This window comes from Syngnathus floridae, chromosome 2 (genome assembly GCF_059516105.1).
Source record: "Syngnathus floridae isolate MCC-2025c chromosome 2, RoL_Sflo_1.0, whole genome shotgun sequence".
NCBI lineage: Eukaryota > Metazoa > Chordata > Actinopteri > Syngnathiformes > Syngnathidae > Syngnathus > Syngnathus floridae.
In genome coordinates, this window is record NC_142414.1 from 13,824,117 (window position 1) to 13,841,851 (window position 17,735).

At 43.0% G+C, this 17,735-nt stretch overlaps 1 protein-coding gene and 1 long non-coding RNA gene across 5 annotated transcripts; one reads left to right on the plus strand and one right to left on the minus strand.

Moving 5' to 3' along the window:
* Positions 1–128: 128 nt before the first annotated feature.
* On the minus strand, positions 129–16,348 carry LOC148401958 (arf-GAP with coiled-coil, ANK repeat and PH domain-containing protein 3-like). 4 transcript variants are annotated; one of them, XM_088369977.1, is made up of 25 exons: positions 16,113–16,348; positions 11,008–11,065; positions 10,103–10,222; positions 9,658–9,711; positions 8,551–8,609; positions 7,908–8,091; positions 7,775–7,819; positions 7,594–7,689; positions 7,205–7,279; positions 6,801–6,812; positions 6,534–6,646; positions 6,417–6,468; positions 6,244–6,344; positions 5,927–6,038; positions 5,562–5,770; positions 5,067–5,136; positions 4,615–4,712; positions 4,205–4,422; positions 3,849–3,940; positions 3,070–3,166; positions 2,630–2,844; positions 2,285–2,394; positions 1,985–2,095; positions 1,698–1,759; positions 129–981 (listed from the first exon to the last, which is right to left on the minus strand). In XM_088369977.1, the coding sequence occupies exons 1-25, from the start codon at positions 16,157–16,159 to the stop codon at positions 875–877; spliced, it is 2,517 nt and encodes an 838-aa protein (XP_088226103.1). In that variant the 5' UTR covers positions 16,160–16,348; the 3' UTR covers positions 129–874. The 4 variants fall into 4 exon arrangements, with proteins under 4 accessions (XP_088226103.1, XP_088226104.1, XP_088226106.1 ...); XM_088369978.1 differs by having other exon boundaries at positions 3,070–3,159; positions 3,851–3,940; positions 16,113–16,347; XM_088369980.1 differs by lacking the exon at positions 16,113–16,348 and adding an exon at positions 12,346–12,490.
* Positions 13,584–15,332, plus strand: LOC148401959 (uncharacterized). The gene is made up of 3 exons (XR_015857318.1): positions 13,584–13,660; positions 13,815–13,999; positions 14,496–15,332. It is a non-coding gene; the product is annotated as an uncharacterized LOC148401959 (long non-coding RNA).
* Positions 16,349–17,735: the final 1,387 nt, after the last annotated feature.

Sequence of the window (17,735 nt, forward strand, 5' to 3'; positions counted from 1 at the left end):
GCAATAATGCCATCAAGGTTATAATAATAATAATATGACCCAAGACAAATTTCTCCTTAAGGAGACAAATTAAGTGAAACCTTGAACCTCCAGTAGAACCTTGAAAAAAGATATGACAAGATACAAGAGGAGTTTCCCAACTTTGTCTTTATTGACATTTTATTGCATCTCATCATTTCAAATGGCACAATGGTTCACAGCAGTGGGAATTTACAGGGAACGTTCCAGAAATTTACCACCCCAATGAATAATTTTATAGTGTTGTAATGTTTCAGCATATATTTAAAAAATAAATAAAACGGCATATTTTTTTCTTACCTAAAGGTGTAATGAAAATAGTTGTATTTTTATTTTTAAATTTACTCACTGGCCACAATTAAAGACTTTCTTTCCTTGTTACACTTGCACTGCACTTGATTTAATATTACGACTCGCTCAGAAAAATACAAATTTACTCTCGTAAGATTGACATTTTTTGTTTGTTCTTGAAAAACTCGTTCTCCCAAAGCTAAACGTTTTTTTTCTGAAATAAGCAACTTTTCAATTCCTATGGCACTTGGTCGTGATTTTTGATTGGCTTCAGGGTTTTGGGGGGATGTGTCCTTTGGAAAAAAAAACATTCTGTGATAATAGGGGTATGCTGCACAGAATATGACTGATTTTGAAAGATACAGTACTATACTGTACTTTTGCTTGGTTTGACAATTCAGGGTGCAAGAAAGCAAGTGCTTGGTGTTTTGGAAAAAAAAAAGTCCATGTAAGGATAAGACCTGCTAATCCTCATGAACACAATAAAACACAAAGTAAAAAGTGAAATAAAAAGAAGTAGAGGAAAAAACATTTCTGCTTTTGTCCAAGTTGTCCCCTGACTTGACTACCTGAAGGAGTGCCTGAAGTGCACGCTCCTCCTCTTCAACTTCTCGGGATTGTGGGAAGCCATGTGCGAGAACTCTCGAAAGATGTCCAGGTACGTGGCATCTCCTGAAGGAGAACCACAGCGGAGGATGAGGATGTTAATATTGGACAAGGGCGGGTTGGGGTGCAGAGGAAGGATGTTTTGATATGGTAATGGGCAGCAAAGCCTTTTTTCAGCACTGAACGGTAGTCACGGCAACAGCTCAGTCCAACGACACTGCATCTTTTGTGGTCAGTCAGTGCTCCCAGGCTCAATTAAAAATAAACAATGAACCCCTCTGACTGTGTGTGAAACAGAACAGTTTCCTTTCATTGTATACCAGTCAAGACAGTCCACACACTGTTTCCTGAAAGCGCAGACATTAGTCACAACTCCTCAGTAAACTGCATTACAGTTTTTCTCTGTGGGTTTTTTCTCCTTTCTTGAAATACTAACAACTTAAAAGATATTTGGGCAAACAGTCTTACGGTTTATACAGCTCATTCGCAAAAGCTCATCTCTATGCTAGGCTATATACCTCTGTAGAATCAGGAGTCCAGAACACTCAAAATGGAGACCCTGAGGACTACAGACTGTAATAATAACAGACGCAAAGGTAATTCCAGCAAATGTGTTATTCCAGAAGTGTGTATCAAACTGGGAGCCCTTTACATTAATCAGTGCAAAAGAAGTCAATCTCAGTATCGAAAAGGTTGGTGAGCCCTGCTCTGGTCTGACCTCAGCACCATAAGGAAAATAAAGGAGAGAATGCATTGCTTCTATTGGCGCTCGATGCCCTGACCTGCTTGGACGAAGCCTCCCTCCGACGCGCGCATCTCCTCGTTCATCCTGGCCAAACGCAACCTGAACAACAACGACAGAAACTTTCCTGTTTTTTTTGACTGCTTAAAAAATGGAGTAGAATTTGTTGAGCAGTGTTATAATTATTTATGTATATAGGTACTGATTAATCAATTATTGAGTATAATAAACAGAAATCTGGTTGAGAGCTGCTTGCAGCTTTCATTCTTCTTCTATTCATTACATCTCATGCAAATCTAAGAAGAGTTGCTTCAAACAAAAACTTACAGTGTGACTATGTCAGCGTTGGCTTGCTGCACCGCGATGCTCAACGGGTCGTGGCCATCCTCATCGCCATCATTCTGGGCGGCGCCTCTTTTGAGGAATAAACACACCTGCCTGAAAGCAAGCAGAGGTGAATAAACAGCCAGGAGAATCAAAATCTTTTTTTTCCCTTTTGTGTCATACTCATTGTTGCATTATGCCATGGTTGTCAAATATGTATGATGGATGGAAAGTTTTGGCTGTTGTCTTAACATTACATTACGTTGTATGTGTTTTATGTTTTGTCAGGTAATGCAGACTCACCCCGTGTGGCCCAGGTAGGTGGCGTGATGCAAGGGGCCCCGCCCTCTAGCGTCTCTTTGATTGACATCAGCGGCGTTTTGGAGCAGGAACTCGCAGGCTAACAAGGAACCCTTCAATCAATGCATGACAGACTTTTACAAAGAATTACAGAAACAACAGTAAATACATTGAACACACACCAATTTGCGACTGACAAATTTACATATCATTTTGTGGAATCTTCAGCGATTGCTAAAAAAAAATATTACTAGTAAAGTATAGTATTACTTAACTAGTAAAGTATAGTATTACTTAACTCCATGATGTGGAAAAAAATAAACTAAAGTAGTTGCAGTGAGTACGCACCCCAATCACAGCCTGTATGAGTGGCGTCTTCTCGTCGTCATCCTTGTTAACCATGTTGACGTCAGCGCCGTGCGCCAGCGCTTCGGCCATGACGGGCAGGTTGCGAGCCTTGGCTGCTCTGTACAGGAGCGCCCCGGGGTGGAGGTGCCTGCCGTCCTCTGGGTCCGACGCGTCATGCTCGGCCTCGCCGCTCGAGTCTTCGGACGCCTCGCTCTCTGAGGAAATGCGGCAACAGAGTTGAAGTTTGTTTGATCGTTGATGTGAGCCAATGACATGGACAGTAGATAGGATTAAGTTAGGTGCAGGTCTCAAGTGTTATCTTTCAAGTCTCGAACACTTCAAGTCCTGAGTCCTATATGCCGAGTTTCGAGTAAGTCAAGTAAAGTCGCGAGAAGCTCAAGTTGCAGTGAGTGGAGTCCCAGTCTCTGACACGGACGCACCTTCCTCGGTCACGCTGTCCACCACTGACCCCGTCACCAGAAAGTCAGTGCTTCCGTCGGTGCTCCCCAAACCGCTGTCGCTGCTGAGGCCTGGCGGACCAAGTAATGCCACAACATGGACAAGTTAGAGTACAGTGGACACTTATCGTTCATGCGCTCTTAAAACTGCAACATGGTAGAACTTAATGGCACATGTACATTTTCTGTGTGCTCTTTGGAAGCCGTCTACACAAAAGTTAAAGTAAAATCGTGCCAAAGCCAAAAAGTAGGCAGCGCTTCAGTATTGAAAGCTGTTCAAAAAAAAGTTGTGGATCGGAGGTTGATTGTTTACTTTTATTTTTCACGCCGCATTGTGTGGCCATCGATTCTCCATCCCTGAGTTTCTGTCCCTGACCCACGTGGGCCCAGTTAGTCTTTCGAGAACATGATTTCCACGTTACAAGCAGCACACAGCGTGGTGATCAGTGAAACAAAAACAATATGGGACATGTCATTGCAGTCCATGGTATCAAAAGGTATAAAACTGTTTTATTTATTTGGCTGCATGTCAGGTGTGCAACATCTGCGTGTGACGTGATACTGGTGAGTCTGCTCACAAAAGCGTTTGGCTGACTGGGCGAGGCTGAAATCATGACGGAAACTCAGGGACGAAAACTCGGGGAATGCGGACGATGTCCATCTCTGCCGCCAACAGTCGTCAAAAAACACCGTCCAAAAAGTTCCAAAAATAGAAATCAGGAAGGGGCCAAATACTTTTTCCACAGCATTTTACACGACTTACTTCGAGGTCCAGATCCGGTGTGGAAGTAGGAGAAAAGGGAGTCCAGCTCATCGGGGCAAAACAAGGACTCTCGTCGAGACTTGGCAGAAGCTGAAAAGGAATCAAAACAAGAAATGTCAAACAAGAACATAACTTGTAGGGAGGGTAAGGGAAGCAAATCCTGATTGCACGCTGTTAGTGTAGTCCCACATTGAGTAGGTCTCCTACTAAGTAGAGGCAATTTGAGTTTTTTCATCTCGCCATCAGTGTCGTCACTGTTATTTAATCGATACAGCAAGGACTAAACAATAAAATCTATTTATCAGCTCTACAGGCACGAGTTAACTGTTAACAATGCTGATGATGAGCAGGAACCTGAGGAAAGGCTGGCCGGGGAAGCGCTGCGGAGATCCTGTCGGCACCGCCGCCGTGTCTTTGGTACCGTGGTAGCACTGTTGTGCCTGCGACACTTCTGGACGTTCCAGCGCCGCGTTGACTTCCTGTCGCCGTTAACAAGACTCGACGCAGCAATCATCTTCTTGACAAACCTTTTCTCCACATACTTGGCCTTAATCCAAGCCTCCTTCTCCTGCCTGGAAGATAATTGTGGCTTTGAGTTCTTTTTGCTTCCATTTTATAAACAATGTTTGACATTTCTTTTAAAGTGAAAAAAGTGAACATTTATTAAAAATTTTAATCAAAATTTGATTAAAAAGTCTAACTTGAAAACCTGATGTGCAAGCTGCAGATTGTTCTGGCCTGAATTTAGGAATAGACTCTCCTACCTGCAACTGGATGCCGTGGCTTTCCTCACACCTTGTCCTTCCTGATACGAGCCCTCATAGATGTGCTTGACAACACCGTTGCCTAGCTCACACATCAACTGTGAGGCAAAATTAGCAGAAATCAATCATCGCCATGACGATTATCCTTTTGACATTTTCAATGGTACAGAACGTTTTTTACATTTGCTTTTTGCTCATTTGTTTTAACCCTGCAGCAAAGTTAGGAGCCCAGTTGACACATTTAAAATAAAATAGAAATTTTTTTTTGAAATAAAATCGTACAATTACCTTCTTCTATACTTATAATATTAATATACTGTATATGCACAGTACCTTTAGTGTATTGATATGGTATATTATACACTGTATGTGTGTTTGGTTAGCTTATTTTCATGAAGTTGTTGAACGGTGCGCTACTCCTTTACAGTCACGCTCGTTGCTCAATGTTTCACCTTTAATAACTCGGGTTCCCACGAGTCCAGCGTGAGCGATCGCACTTTGGAGCAGTGAACGCCGAGACTTCTGGAACCAGACACAAAGCGACAATTCAGTAAGACAAGTTGGTGGCGACGCCAACGGACATTAGTCAATCACATAGAGGAATGACACTTGGCACTACGCTGATGCTAATGTAATGCTAATCCTCTCACGTTCCGCACATGCAGCGGCCGGTATCCCGGCAACGGGCGATGCCATGTTGTCTCCTGTGTGACTTGGAGGACATAACATGAATATTCAAAAGCTGGCCAGCACTTTAAAGGGCAGACGTATTTTGGAGGGCCACCCATCAAGTGTGAAATTTAACATCTAAGTCATTCTTTAGTTGTCTGACTTAATCGGAAAACGTGTCTGCTCGTGAAGACTTTTTAGCCATTGGTTCGAGACAGATCCGCCCACCTGTTTTAACTGTGAAAAATAGAATAATTCAGAATGTTCAATAAAAAGACCTGTGAATGCCGGAGCACTCGATGCACAGCAGGATCCCCAGATTGATGGATGCCCAACGAGGATCGGCCTGACCGCAATCGCAGCACTGCTGGTTGCCAGGGAGGCCAAGGATCCTCTGCAAGATGCCCTCGCCGCGGCTTCCGTGCTCTCGCGACTCGTTGGCTGAGTCGATGCTGCTGGTGGATGGTGAGGCTGCTCTGTCCAGATGCTATACGACACCCAATACAATTAATCAGTGTTTTTTTTTTTTTTAAATATTATTTATTTAAAAAAAATCATGGCATTTCAATGGTTGACAGTTCTGCACAGATTTTCACGGGATCAACTGTATTTTACGTGAAGGGATGTAAAGAGTGTGACTGGCCTCGCTGCGGAGGCTGTCAGGACTCTCCCTGTAGGCCGAGGCAATGCTGGCCTGGACCGCCTGAATCCAAGCTTGTCTCAACTTCTCTGACTCGGCCTGCAGCATGCAGCTCCTGATGAGAAAAAGCACACAGTCAAGCGGAAGTGTGACATGAAAAATATGATCTTTTAGTTCTATGCAGTATTTAGGGAACAGCATTTTGAACCAGCTCGAATTGTAAACTTGTGATTTTAGACTCTAAAGCGAGCTAAGCACGGATGGCGAACTATCGTTCTTAGTTCTACTCAATACTCAACATAGTAAATACAAAGTCTTACTTGGTCGGGGAGACCACTTCGAAGCAGAATCTCCTTTCGATGTCCTCGCAGGGTTTGACGGAACACAGGCGGAGGTCATCCACCACCACCGTCAGAGAGTCCTGCCCACAGACAAAGCGCCCGGTGAGACTTGACCATGTTTGTCAGGCTTGAACAATTAAAGATCTGCTCGCCTTGAGCTTCTTCTGGTAAACCAGCTGACTGCTCTGGATGGAGAACCAGCGTCTGGAAGGTATAAAGGAAACATTAGACCACCTCCAGAGTGAGAACTCAGGAGCCTTTTGTCCCACCTGTTCCACGTCTTGAAGGTATTGCTGGCCCTCTTGAACAAGTATCCTTCCATTACCACGCCGTTGGGAGAGTCCACATTGAACTCTGCCTTGGGGTCGTCGTAAGCAAAGTCCTGAGAGAGCCGAGGGGGCGGCATCTCCATGAACGGGAAGGTCAAGGATCGCCACGCATTGTCAAACATTCCCTCCGAGCAAATTGCCAGGAAGAGGAAGTAGGATTCTTCCTCCTCATGAGTGGATTTTGTTTATAATTTGGAAGTGACTCACCTGCATAAGCGTCTGAGAGAAGCAAAAGCAGACAGAGAAAGAAAGAACATGAGAAGCACATTAACAGTAATCAAAACAATCTTGTGGAATTTTACAGTGAGGCTAGCAATGGAGAAAGGTGATCTTTTCAACCTCATTTTGGACCACCAAGAAAACCAATTCCAAATTAACAGGTAGCTAGTGCAGTGAAGCATGCACTGGAGAAATATGAACTCTTCCGCTCAATCTACTCAGTTCTCAGGCAGCTGCATTTTGGATCAGTTGGAGAATCCGAAGAGGTCAGAATTATATAATAGTACTCATTCTAACAATTTGTCTGGTTCGTTCAGCCGGTAGTCGATTGGCAAGCCATCTAGTTGGCATGAATTCACAGCAATGGGAACACTTGACATGAACCGACTCACCCTCTGCTGGATGGTTGCGTGCTTGTGCTCCAGCTCTCTCTTCTCCATGGCCGAGTCAATCACCAGCTGATCCAACTGAAAGGAAGGCAAAGCTACTTTATGAGTCACAAGCCAAATTTGCTGTTTGTTCTCGTCTCACTAAAATTAGCCAGCTGCGAAGGAGGCACGACTCACACCACCCCAATTGACTGCTGAGCCCATGTCAACACAAACATCTTTTGTTACCATATGAAAAAAAAGCAAGCAGAGACAAAAAAAAAAAAAGCATGGTTTATATCAGTGCTTTATTACCAAGCTGCTAAATAAACACTGTAAAGAAAAGACAAAATGACCTAATATCAAGCTTACTGTCCTTGATTTTCTCAAGGCAATTAGGGTGCTTTGTTCACCTCTGATGCCAACTTCTTCATGTAGGGGTCCACCTCTTCCAGGCGCTTGTAGCCCTGTTGGAACAAGGAGTACTGGGCATGCATGAAGGACAGCATCTGGAGGGGGGCAGACATACATATACACCGTGTGTAAATTTATTTATACAGTCTAATGTCTGTTTGGAATTTAAACAAGACTCACTGCATCCAAGATCTCAAATTTCTTTTTGGCCTGGAGAACATTGATCTGCAGAGAGAAGGAGAAGGCACGACATGTACGTATTTTATATCACAACACAGGCACATTTAACTTAGACACCGGCCCAAGTCCCCACCTGCAGAACGTAGTCCAAGGCCAGGTGTCGGAAGCACTTTCGTGCAACGCTGAGCGCGCAAGTAGCTTCCTCCACCTCGTGAGCTTTGTTCCTGGGTGCCTGCGCATTCTTCACCTGCGCAATCTCCATGTCCTCACGCATGCGCTCAAAGTGCTTCTTGGTCTCCTTGAACTTGCGTACATCCCTACAGATTTAAAATGGATGGGGAAAAAGTTACTTTTGAATGGATTGGATACATATTCTTTTTTTATAGCGACTTTTTTTCTTAGAATTTAATTCAGCTTGGTGGCAAGTGCTGCCTCCACCATGGAAAATGCAATGTAAATTAAGCTTTTATGTCCTCTTCAGATTCTTGACCGTATGGGAATAAGCTGCCGCTCGCCTCAGCATGGTGTCTCAACTGTTTGAAACAGAACTGCCCCCTCTTCCAAAAGGAGTAATTTCAAGCAGTGTTCTCAGTTTATGTCATGTACTGTAATTTGTTATCGGGTGTGGAATTTGAAGAATGTCAGCTATCACCGTGGAAGATTTTGCAAAATAGGTCACTTTAAAAAAAATAAAATAAATCAACATAATACAAGTAGAATATTCGCTGTGTTGACACACATACAGTACAATACAGCCTTGTGCAAAATCAACTCACTCTTTGACAAAGTGATGCAACTGTTGCTTGACTGAATGCTGAGCTTGATCGAAAAGCACCTGCAACAAAAACAACGAAAACTGTCAAAACAGATCATTCAAAGTTGACCAAAAGGCATCACACCATGTTGTGAGTGTTTCTTTTCAGTTGTGTTACAGATGAGGTGGAGCCTAGCCGGCTAACCGAATTGATTATTAACATTTCGAATGAAACTGAATGAAATCTCCCGCTTCCAAGCCAAATCCAATGCAATGCATCAATGTACCGAAAGAGAGCGACGGAGGGCACTTTCACATGCAGATTAAAGTCACTTGGCAAAAATGAATGGAGGAGGAATGTGGCCTTTTCTTTTTTTTTTCCCGCCCCACACAATAACACCGCCTTTTCTTGAATGCTTTGAATCCAAGAGGCTTCCATTTCACACTGGGAGCACATGCTCGGAGATTCCTACAGCATTCCCGCTAAATAGGTCATCCGGGCGGGTAGGGTGGAGGAGTGGACGGCATGCAGGGAGAGGCCGGACGTGAATCCATCTCTAGCTGTGTGACCATTTAATATTATATGTAATCCACAACAACTAAGACTTCATTTAAAAATAGATGGAGGTGACTTTAAGTTGACCCGAGTTTGAAAATAATAATTTTGTGCACGTTTGTCCCACAGAAGTACAGCAGGGATGCGGAAATAAACCTGTGGCTGCGGTAGCGTCCCGATGTGACCACACGCTGCTGAAAGTCAACCACTAGTGACTGTGTTGGGGGAGAAAAAAAGCACTTTGGTGATACGGCCTCCCCATTTTTTCCACAAAAATGTGATTCCCTATTTTAATCAGTTGTCAAAACCAAGTTCTACCCCTTCAATGATTTATGAAATATTTCCCCTGATACCAAACAATCTTTTTTTCTTGTATCAGCAAAGGAACAAGGAGATGAACAGGAAAATTCTCTTTATCTGTTACAACCAACTAACACTTGGTATTTGAAGTGTCTTGACATGGGAAGGATTTTAAATTGTGAAGAAAATGCACAATATGGCTCCTTTTGCAGCCTTTGATGAGGCTGATGCTTCTTTTGGAATGAGAATTAAGTGCCTTTTAGTGATGCTTACTATGTGGTAGTTGATGATTTCCTGAAGACTTTCGCTGCACTTTTCCAGGCACTCCTGCCAAGAATAGAATGCAAAGAGGAAGGGGAAAAAAAATTATGTTCGGAACGTGTGCTGTTTGTCTGAAAATAAACACTCCTGCTAAAATAAAATGAGAGATCAACTGGCTTAGGATCAGGCTGGGCAGGAACACTGAAAATAAGCTAATTTTAGTGTTCCTGCAAAAAACTGCTGTAATTTTTAGCCTGTGTATTCTGACTTGACTCATATTTCGAAACTGATTCTAACACACGGTAACACTTTTAAATTAAAAAAAAAAAAAACATGTCCCGCAAATTGTTGATGGGAGGCTTTAATATGAGGCAGAATGATTTAACTCGTAGCCGGGCGCCTCATACAAGACTCAGACAAAACAAAACAAGGCTGATCCACTCCGATCAAATCTCACCGAGATCATTTCATCCTTCTTGCACTGCTGTGACAGATCCCGGATGCCACTGATGAAAATTTTGTTGGCGCTGACGTACGCCTTCCCCGCATCTATCATGCCGCCACAGAGCTTCACCAACTGAGTATACAAAAAGGACACAAGGTGAAAGATACGTTACAATGTCAAAAACTCTTTTCAACTATTTTTTTTGTGGGTCTCTTCATGAAAGACATGCCCACCAAGTTTCACATTGCTAAGTCAAACGTGCTTCAGGGGCTGAATTTTTTTAAGACGCTAGGTTGAGCTGACCTGAGGATTTAGGAAGGACAGTTATCAAACTAGGGGAGGTGAATTTTTATGATGTTTGGTTCAGCTGACCTTGTGGAGTTTTAGAGTTTCCTGTTTTATGCTAAGTCATCAAACTTGGCCACCATTCTCCAGCCACAGGGAATGATGAAAACTCTCAATTTAAGGTCACAACTCTGTTGACTATTAGTGGTTAACATTTGGCAAAAAGTGGACAAATGGTCCATGGAAAAGAAAACCAAATGGCAGACTTTCTGTGTTTGTTCAAGCATGGCTTCTCAAAAATACCAAATTTAATGTTGGGAAATGATGAAACTGTTATTTCAGGGCTGATGTTTTTTCAAGATGACTTCAGAGATTTGTGTTTTAAGGAGCACCATGAAATGTCACGACCACGCTCCACTCATGATCAATGACAAAATGTCAACATTTCCCATGATTGTGTACCATCTATCTGTCTGGTGGGGATGGGTCAAACTTTTTCAGACTATTCTGGGCCTTAATTAAGTGTGTGAGAATTTTTGTCACCCTTTCCAGCTATCTGGAAGGGTTAATTCCCCACAAGCCATTGCATTAGCTTCATGTTGCAAAAGGCGGGTTGACAGCAATGCTCTTACCTTATCGAGTTTTGCCTCAATCTCCACAACCTCTGTCTCCACTTCCTCGATATTTGCCCTAAAACACAAAAGCAAGACAAGTCGTCCGTATAAATTCCTGCTTAGATGTTTTTATTCCATTACGGGAGCCAAGTCATTATTAAAGCTAAATGTGCTGCATCACATTAGATACTGTTGAGCATAAACTCTTAAAAACAATTTGATAACGAGTGACGGGACACACGCGTAGCAGCTACAAATAGCAAGCAGCTAACATTAGCAGCTCCCTCGATGGGCCTGATTTATAAAGATCACAAATAGCGGGCGTTACATTAACAAATATCACATTGCAACACATCATATATCAAGTCATTAAGCAAATTAAAGCACTTGATCAGGGTTTTCCAGAACTTTGATTAGGTTGTCAATTTGTCCTCATACAGCCAAAATACACTTTCTAGTCTTTTTAGTCAATAGTGAGAGTTGTTGATCCACTTTGTGGGACAGCTGTTGAAAGTATTCACCAACCCGAAGCTATAAACCCCCCGCTGTCCTGTGTCATTGCACCCAGCCCCATCCCCACTTCCCCCCAATAATGGAAGCGCACGGTGCCCCCAGGACACGTTGACATGGCAACCGCAGCTATATGGGCCGCAGAGGTCCCTGATGGGCTCGTGAGGGGCGAGTCCGACCACATTGAGTTTGTCACACAACCAGATGGTATGTTGGATAGGTACATTTGGTAGGAGGCTGGTAGAGGAACATTTAGTCAAATTGCAGCTTTTGCAACCAATCATTTCAGTATTTTCCTCCCATGGTGGGATATGACAGTTCTCATGCTGGCCGGGCTCAAAGTATCTTAATACGTCTAATACAAGCTGATGATTCCCGTCTTGTAAATACGAACATTCTTCCATGGGAAGACTCAAATAAAACATTAAATTTGTGCAACGTGGCAGTTCTCCCACCGTCGGGAATCCAAAGTGTACAGAAACAGTGGAATGTTGGCTGCGACCGAAGAAAATCAATACGTGTTTTTTTTCTTTTTTTCTTTTCATACAACAATGACCCCAGAGAGGTTCAAAAGAGACATATTATGCATTTTTTTCCCGCAGAATTCAAGAGTTCCCAAGTGTCTTACTAACATGTCTATGGGAGGCTTTGGTCAAAATAGCTCAAAAATCAACAATTATACAGCACATTTTTCTTGCTGACAACCTGTGGGCTGGATATTTGACCATTTCCACATGTTTGCAGCTCGGTTGTACTAACAGAAGCAAAATCCAGAGTGTTAGAACTGTTGTTGCTGTTATGACACTAATCTTTTCTCAAAAAAAATCTCAATTCCTTCCTGTTTACCTTTCGCAATACCACCACAGGCTATATCCCAAACACACACTTTAAGCCATCTCCGATAGAAATTAAATCACATTCAAGGCATTTGATCGCCATGCCACTGAAACACACTTGTAAGTTAATGGTGCATGACATGGCCAAGCATAAATACTCCTGATCGCTACATAGACAAGAAGCGAGAAAGAGGAAAAGAAGAAAGACAGAAAAGGAATTGAAAGAATGAATGAGAGCAAGAGAGAAAAGGAATAGAGGCAGGAAAGAAAAGAGGAAAAGATGAAAGCGCAACAAAGAGATTAGAGAGAGAAGAAAGTGGGCCTATAAAAAGAGCAGGAGAAAAGGAAGAATTAGCTACAACAAAGAGAAAAGAATGAAATAGATAGAAGAGAAACAAAAGAGACAATAAATGAGGGAGAAATGAGAGCGAAAAAGAAGAATGGAATGAGAAAAGATATGAAACAGAAAGAGAAAATGACAAAAGCTAATGTTAATGTGTGCTAAAAAGAGCTTGAAAGCGGCTCATTCACTCTAAAAGATAGTCGTAGCAAAACCAAAGCTGGCCTTGGTTATTTAAATTTCCTCATTACGAGACACGACTATTTGGATACAACACAAAAATGTCAGTGTGTTAATGTCTCCTTGAAATAGTTCATCGTGTTTCAGAGCAGGACTGAAACATCCTGAGCAGAATGTTCAGCGTTCTTCTTCAATCCCATATTGTAAACACGGTTCCATTAAGAAGAGAGACAAAAGCGTTCAGACACGCAGCACCTTTATTTCCTGCAACCGTCTGGCATTATGGAGACATAGCTGAATTCCCTAAGTGACCGTCCCTCGTACACTCGACCGAGTCCCGGCGAGCTGGGAAGTCTTCCCGGCATTTTTGCTGGCTAAGCACGCAGCTTGGCTCGCAGCAGAGCGACATAGCAGACGTGTGAAGCATGCAAGCAGCGCTTTCCTGTCTGCGAGCTGCTGCTGAGGTGGAACGGCTTCGATTACAGCCAAGGAACATCTTTGTTTGAATTTGCAAACATCAAAATGAGAGCAAACCAGAACTGGGAAGTACGGCCTTCAAATTAAACCTCATATTCCCCCCTCCCACACACACAAAATTCCCACTTGGCTCATAGTTAAAGTAGAACTCAACCCCCAAACTGTGTTTTACAACACAGTTGCTAGATCTCTGGTCGAACCAATCACGGCTCCCCAGTTTTCTGAAGCTGAGCCGTGATTTGTTGTGACCTGAGACCTGGCAACTGTGATGTCATTTTGAGTCGACAGCAAGTGGCAAAATGGCCACCCCTGAGATGGATACATAAAGGTGGATTTTGCCTGTTTCATTCATATTCCACAAACAAATCACAACATCGTGTTCCGACTAGTTGACGCAGACCTTCGAGGTAGCTGAGGATGATGTGTGCTCATGATGAGTGCTCACTTCCTCCGCGCTTTCCTGCGGGTGTTTCCTCTACTAGGTCAGCGGTTGGGTCCTGACGTCATCCTCATCCATCACCCTTGACCACCAGCCATTTCTGCATGGTCCTGACTAGTGCGCAAGTACCTCCGCAGACCCTGACACTGTCACCAGGAAGCACAACCGGATGGAATCTTGCATGATGGAGACGGCAAGTTCAACAGGAAATGGAAGAGCCATCTCTCTGTATGACTTCTCTTCCTTGTGTTTCATATATTTAAGCATTTTTCTCTTTTTACACACATTCAATAGAAACGTTTTGAGTTTGGATTTAAGAGTGAGAGTGAGTTGCATTGGTCAAGTGGCAGACAGAGCTGGAGTGCGGAGTTGGCTGACCGGCTACGCAACCCTTTATTGGGGTCGGGGAGCCTCTCAAGCTCTCCAACAGCAGATCCATAACACATAAAGTGGGTGATCTGGACTAGAACACGAAAAGATTGGGAATTTGTACCTGTTGCATTTGATTAATCACGGAAATGAATATGCTCAATAATACGTAGAATACAATTACAACTAAAAGGGCAAACATGTGCTGAAGGCCCTTCGACAGAAGTCTGTCCAGCCCTACTTTAGAACATGAACTCATTCATTTTGGTGCGGAACAAGCCATGTACCGTAAAATGCTGATTGGTGTATTTTCTTAAGCTGTTTACAATTTTGGTGCCTTTGGTTTGTGATTCAGAATGAGCTGTTGGAACAAGGCAGTCAGCGTCATCAACGTCCTCCCCTCACATTGACCTCTTTGAAAACTCCAGCAGGCTGACGCATTTCCCGGCCCGGCCCCGGTTTCGTCGAGGGCCGGGACTAGTTATCTGCCCTTGCACCGGTGAATACAGACAAGAAGTGGACAGAGAGAAACGCAGGGACAGAGAGAGAGTGAGAGAGTGAGAGAGAGAGAGAGAGAGAGAGAGAGAGAGAGAGAGAGAGAGAGAGAGAGAGAGAGAGAGAGAGAAAGAGAGAGAGAGCAGAAAGTGGAACAAATGAAAAGCAGATGCCGAGACACGTGCAATACGGCCTTCCACAAGAGGCTTTTGGATGAGAGCGACCGCCGAGACCAATCATTTTCCCGCCTTTGACTTCACACTGCAGCTGGATAAAATGGCCTTAAAGGACAACTAAATCCATTATGTTTATCAGATGCTGGTTGCTTATATCTACAAAATGTTTCCATCATCTATCCATTTTCTGAACCGCTTCTCTTCACGAGGGTCACGCGCTGAAGTCTATCCCAGTTTAATTTGGCGAGTAGGCGGGGGTCATCCGGAAGTGGTTGCCAGCAAACTTCATTTTGAAAAAATATGTTTACAACATTGAATCTGCCTTTTTTTTTTTTACTTGATTTTGGGTGTCACCATTTTTAGTTTTTTTAACTCCCCCGAGAGTGCAACTTCATGAAACTGTGACATATAATCGCCAATTACTGATCAGTCCTCACTTTGTTACATCACAAAGTGAAGACTCAGACATTTTTTTTTAGGGAAAGTTAACCTCATGGAGTGTTGTTGGTCTAAAATGTTGACGTTTGTTCTTCCATCCACATGTGTTTAAATAAACTGTCACTTCTGATTGGACGCTGGCGTGTTTGTGTTTGCTCTTGAACAACAGCCATTTCACACCAGGCTTTTGACACTTCATCTTTTTTGAGGACAGGTTGTGTGATGCTGGGGCAGCGCGGTGCAGCAGTGGTTACCACATGTGCTCCACAGTCCAGAGTCTCTGGGTTTGAAAAAGGATGCATACGTCTCGTTTAAAGCGTGCACTGCACTCAAAAGTTGGCCTGTCATCAAAAGTCATTCATCTTTTTGGCAAACATCTCATACAGTTTCAAAAATGATTTTTTTCTCATTATATACTTTGGTTTTTAATTTGAGTAACACTAAAATTAAACAAGCATTCAACATAAGCTTCTTTAACTTGTATGTACGTATGTGTAACAGGGTAAAATGGCAAAATATGATATGACAAATGAAATATTTGCAAGGAAAGAAAAGCCTTGCATTTATAGGTGAGCTGGACGAATTATGTGACGGTTTATTAACTTTATTTTCCTGCAAAATTCCAAATTGTTGGTGCCTGAATTGTCTCCCAATTCTGGTATGACCTGCAAATACGTTTTGGGACATTTTGTCTGGTGGCGTGTGGGGAGCTTACTTCACAAGTAAAATGTGTTTTCAATGAAGGTTAGGAAGCTCTGAACTAAATCCAACCCGGGAAACCCGATCATGTTTTGAGGCGACCTTCATTTCTCTTCCAAATGGTCAACTCCGGTCCGGGACAAACAAATAAATGCATCACTCACCTGAAGCGGGGCGAATCTTTCACACACTCTTCAAAATCCACCGTCATCTTGGCTTCCCGGTAGGCTGTTATTCGTCCTCACAAGATGCAGGGCATGTCCCGGTGGTCCGTTCAGTTCGGTTCAGCTCGCTGGCTTCTTTTGGCGGCCTTGTTTTCAAGGCACTTCGCTCCCGCCGACTGAGCTCGAGGAGCCAAGCACACACGCCCCAGCACTATGGGGCGTTCAGGGTCCTCCAGCTAAGCTCTGACATTCAAACTCTCTATGATGTATGCCAAACGATGACGAATGGATTGTGTCTGGGCATAGACAGTGGACCACCAACGCATGACACCATCTGGCACTGATACAACAAAGAAATGTCTATTAAACGTCAACGTTTCTTTCGATGCGAGGCTCGGAATTCTTGCTATTTTACGGTGGCATTTCTAGCCTACAGTCACGAGAAATCTATATTACTAAGTCATACATGAACGCAGCACACTAATTTACCACCTCACAGCGTGGGATGAATGAATGGTGACGTCACGTTGAAGCCGCTTGAGCAGATGCGCTAGATAGATAGATAGATAGATAGATAGATAGATAGATAGATAGATAGATAGATAGATAGATAGATAGATAGATAGATAGATAGATAGATAGATAGATAGATAGATAGATAGATAGATAGATAGATAGATAGATAGATAGATAGATAGATAGATAGATAGATAGATAGACTTTTCATACAAGTGTTTTTCATTTGAATACATTTTTTTTTAAGTTTCAAGATCAACGCGTTTAATTTCAGTTTCAAGTTTTATTTTTTCAAGTACGAGTTTTGTTTTTTCAAGGACATACAAAGCTTTTGACCCGAATCTACCTTCATAACGGTCGACCTTTTACATCCTTTTCCTGCAACAATGCTGCCACCTGGTGGCCAATGTTATGCATTAGTAAGCCGCGAGAGGGCCGCCGCTCCCCCTCCTTAAACGCAGAACACGCGCAAGGGGGCGCATTTCGCTCATTCTCGCAGTGGATACACAAGTGATGCGCAGATGCGCTACCGTGAGCCTCGCTGAAAGCAACAAATTCTTTGAGAAAAGGAAGAGGTAATTATTGCTGCAATGACAGCACTGACATCTTTGACATCAGAGGGCGCTCAAGGAGCAAAGAGTGACTCTGAATCTTTACATGCAAAAAGGGCTTAATATATAACATATACATATATATATATATATATACATATACATATTTATAACACATATTTATCGCATATCTCCATACATGTCCATCATTAGTTTTTTTTCCCCCGAGGCAATTTTTTGGAACAAAAGTAATATGTGGAACTTCTAGACCGGGGGAAGGCAAGTCCGGTCCTAGCGAGTCTCTGTCCTGCCTATTTTGGAAGTTTCCCTCCTTCACAAACCCGATTTAAATCACCAGGGTTGTTATCAAGCTTGTACAGCGCTTGCTGATGAGTTAATTATTTGAATCAGGTATGCTACAGTCAGGAGAACTGATAAACAGGCAGGACAGCGGCTCCCTAGGACCGGACTCTCCTACCCCTGATCTAGAACAAGCAATGATCAACCAGTTTTCTGGAATAGCTCAAAGCAAGTGAAGATATTTTTTGTGATGGAT

What these genes read in the sequence shown, in the direction of transcription:
- LOC148401958 (XM_088369977.1), bottom strand. Translation starts at nt 16,159, where the DNA reads ATGACGGTGGATTTTGAAGAGTGTGTGAAAGATTCGCCCCGCTTCAG. An exon ending in TTGAGGCAAAACTCGATAAG is followed by an intron (nt 10,223 to 11,007) that starts GTAAGAGCATTG and finishes TTGTATACTCAG; the next exon opens with TTGGTGAAGCTCTGTGGCGG. An exon ending in TTTACCAGAAGAAGCTCAAG is followed by an intron (nt 6,345 to 6,416) that starts GCGAGCAGATCT and finishes GTCTGTGGGCAG; the next exon opens with GACTCTCTGACGGTGGTGGT.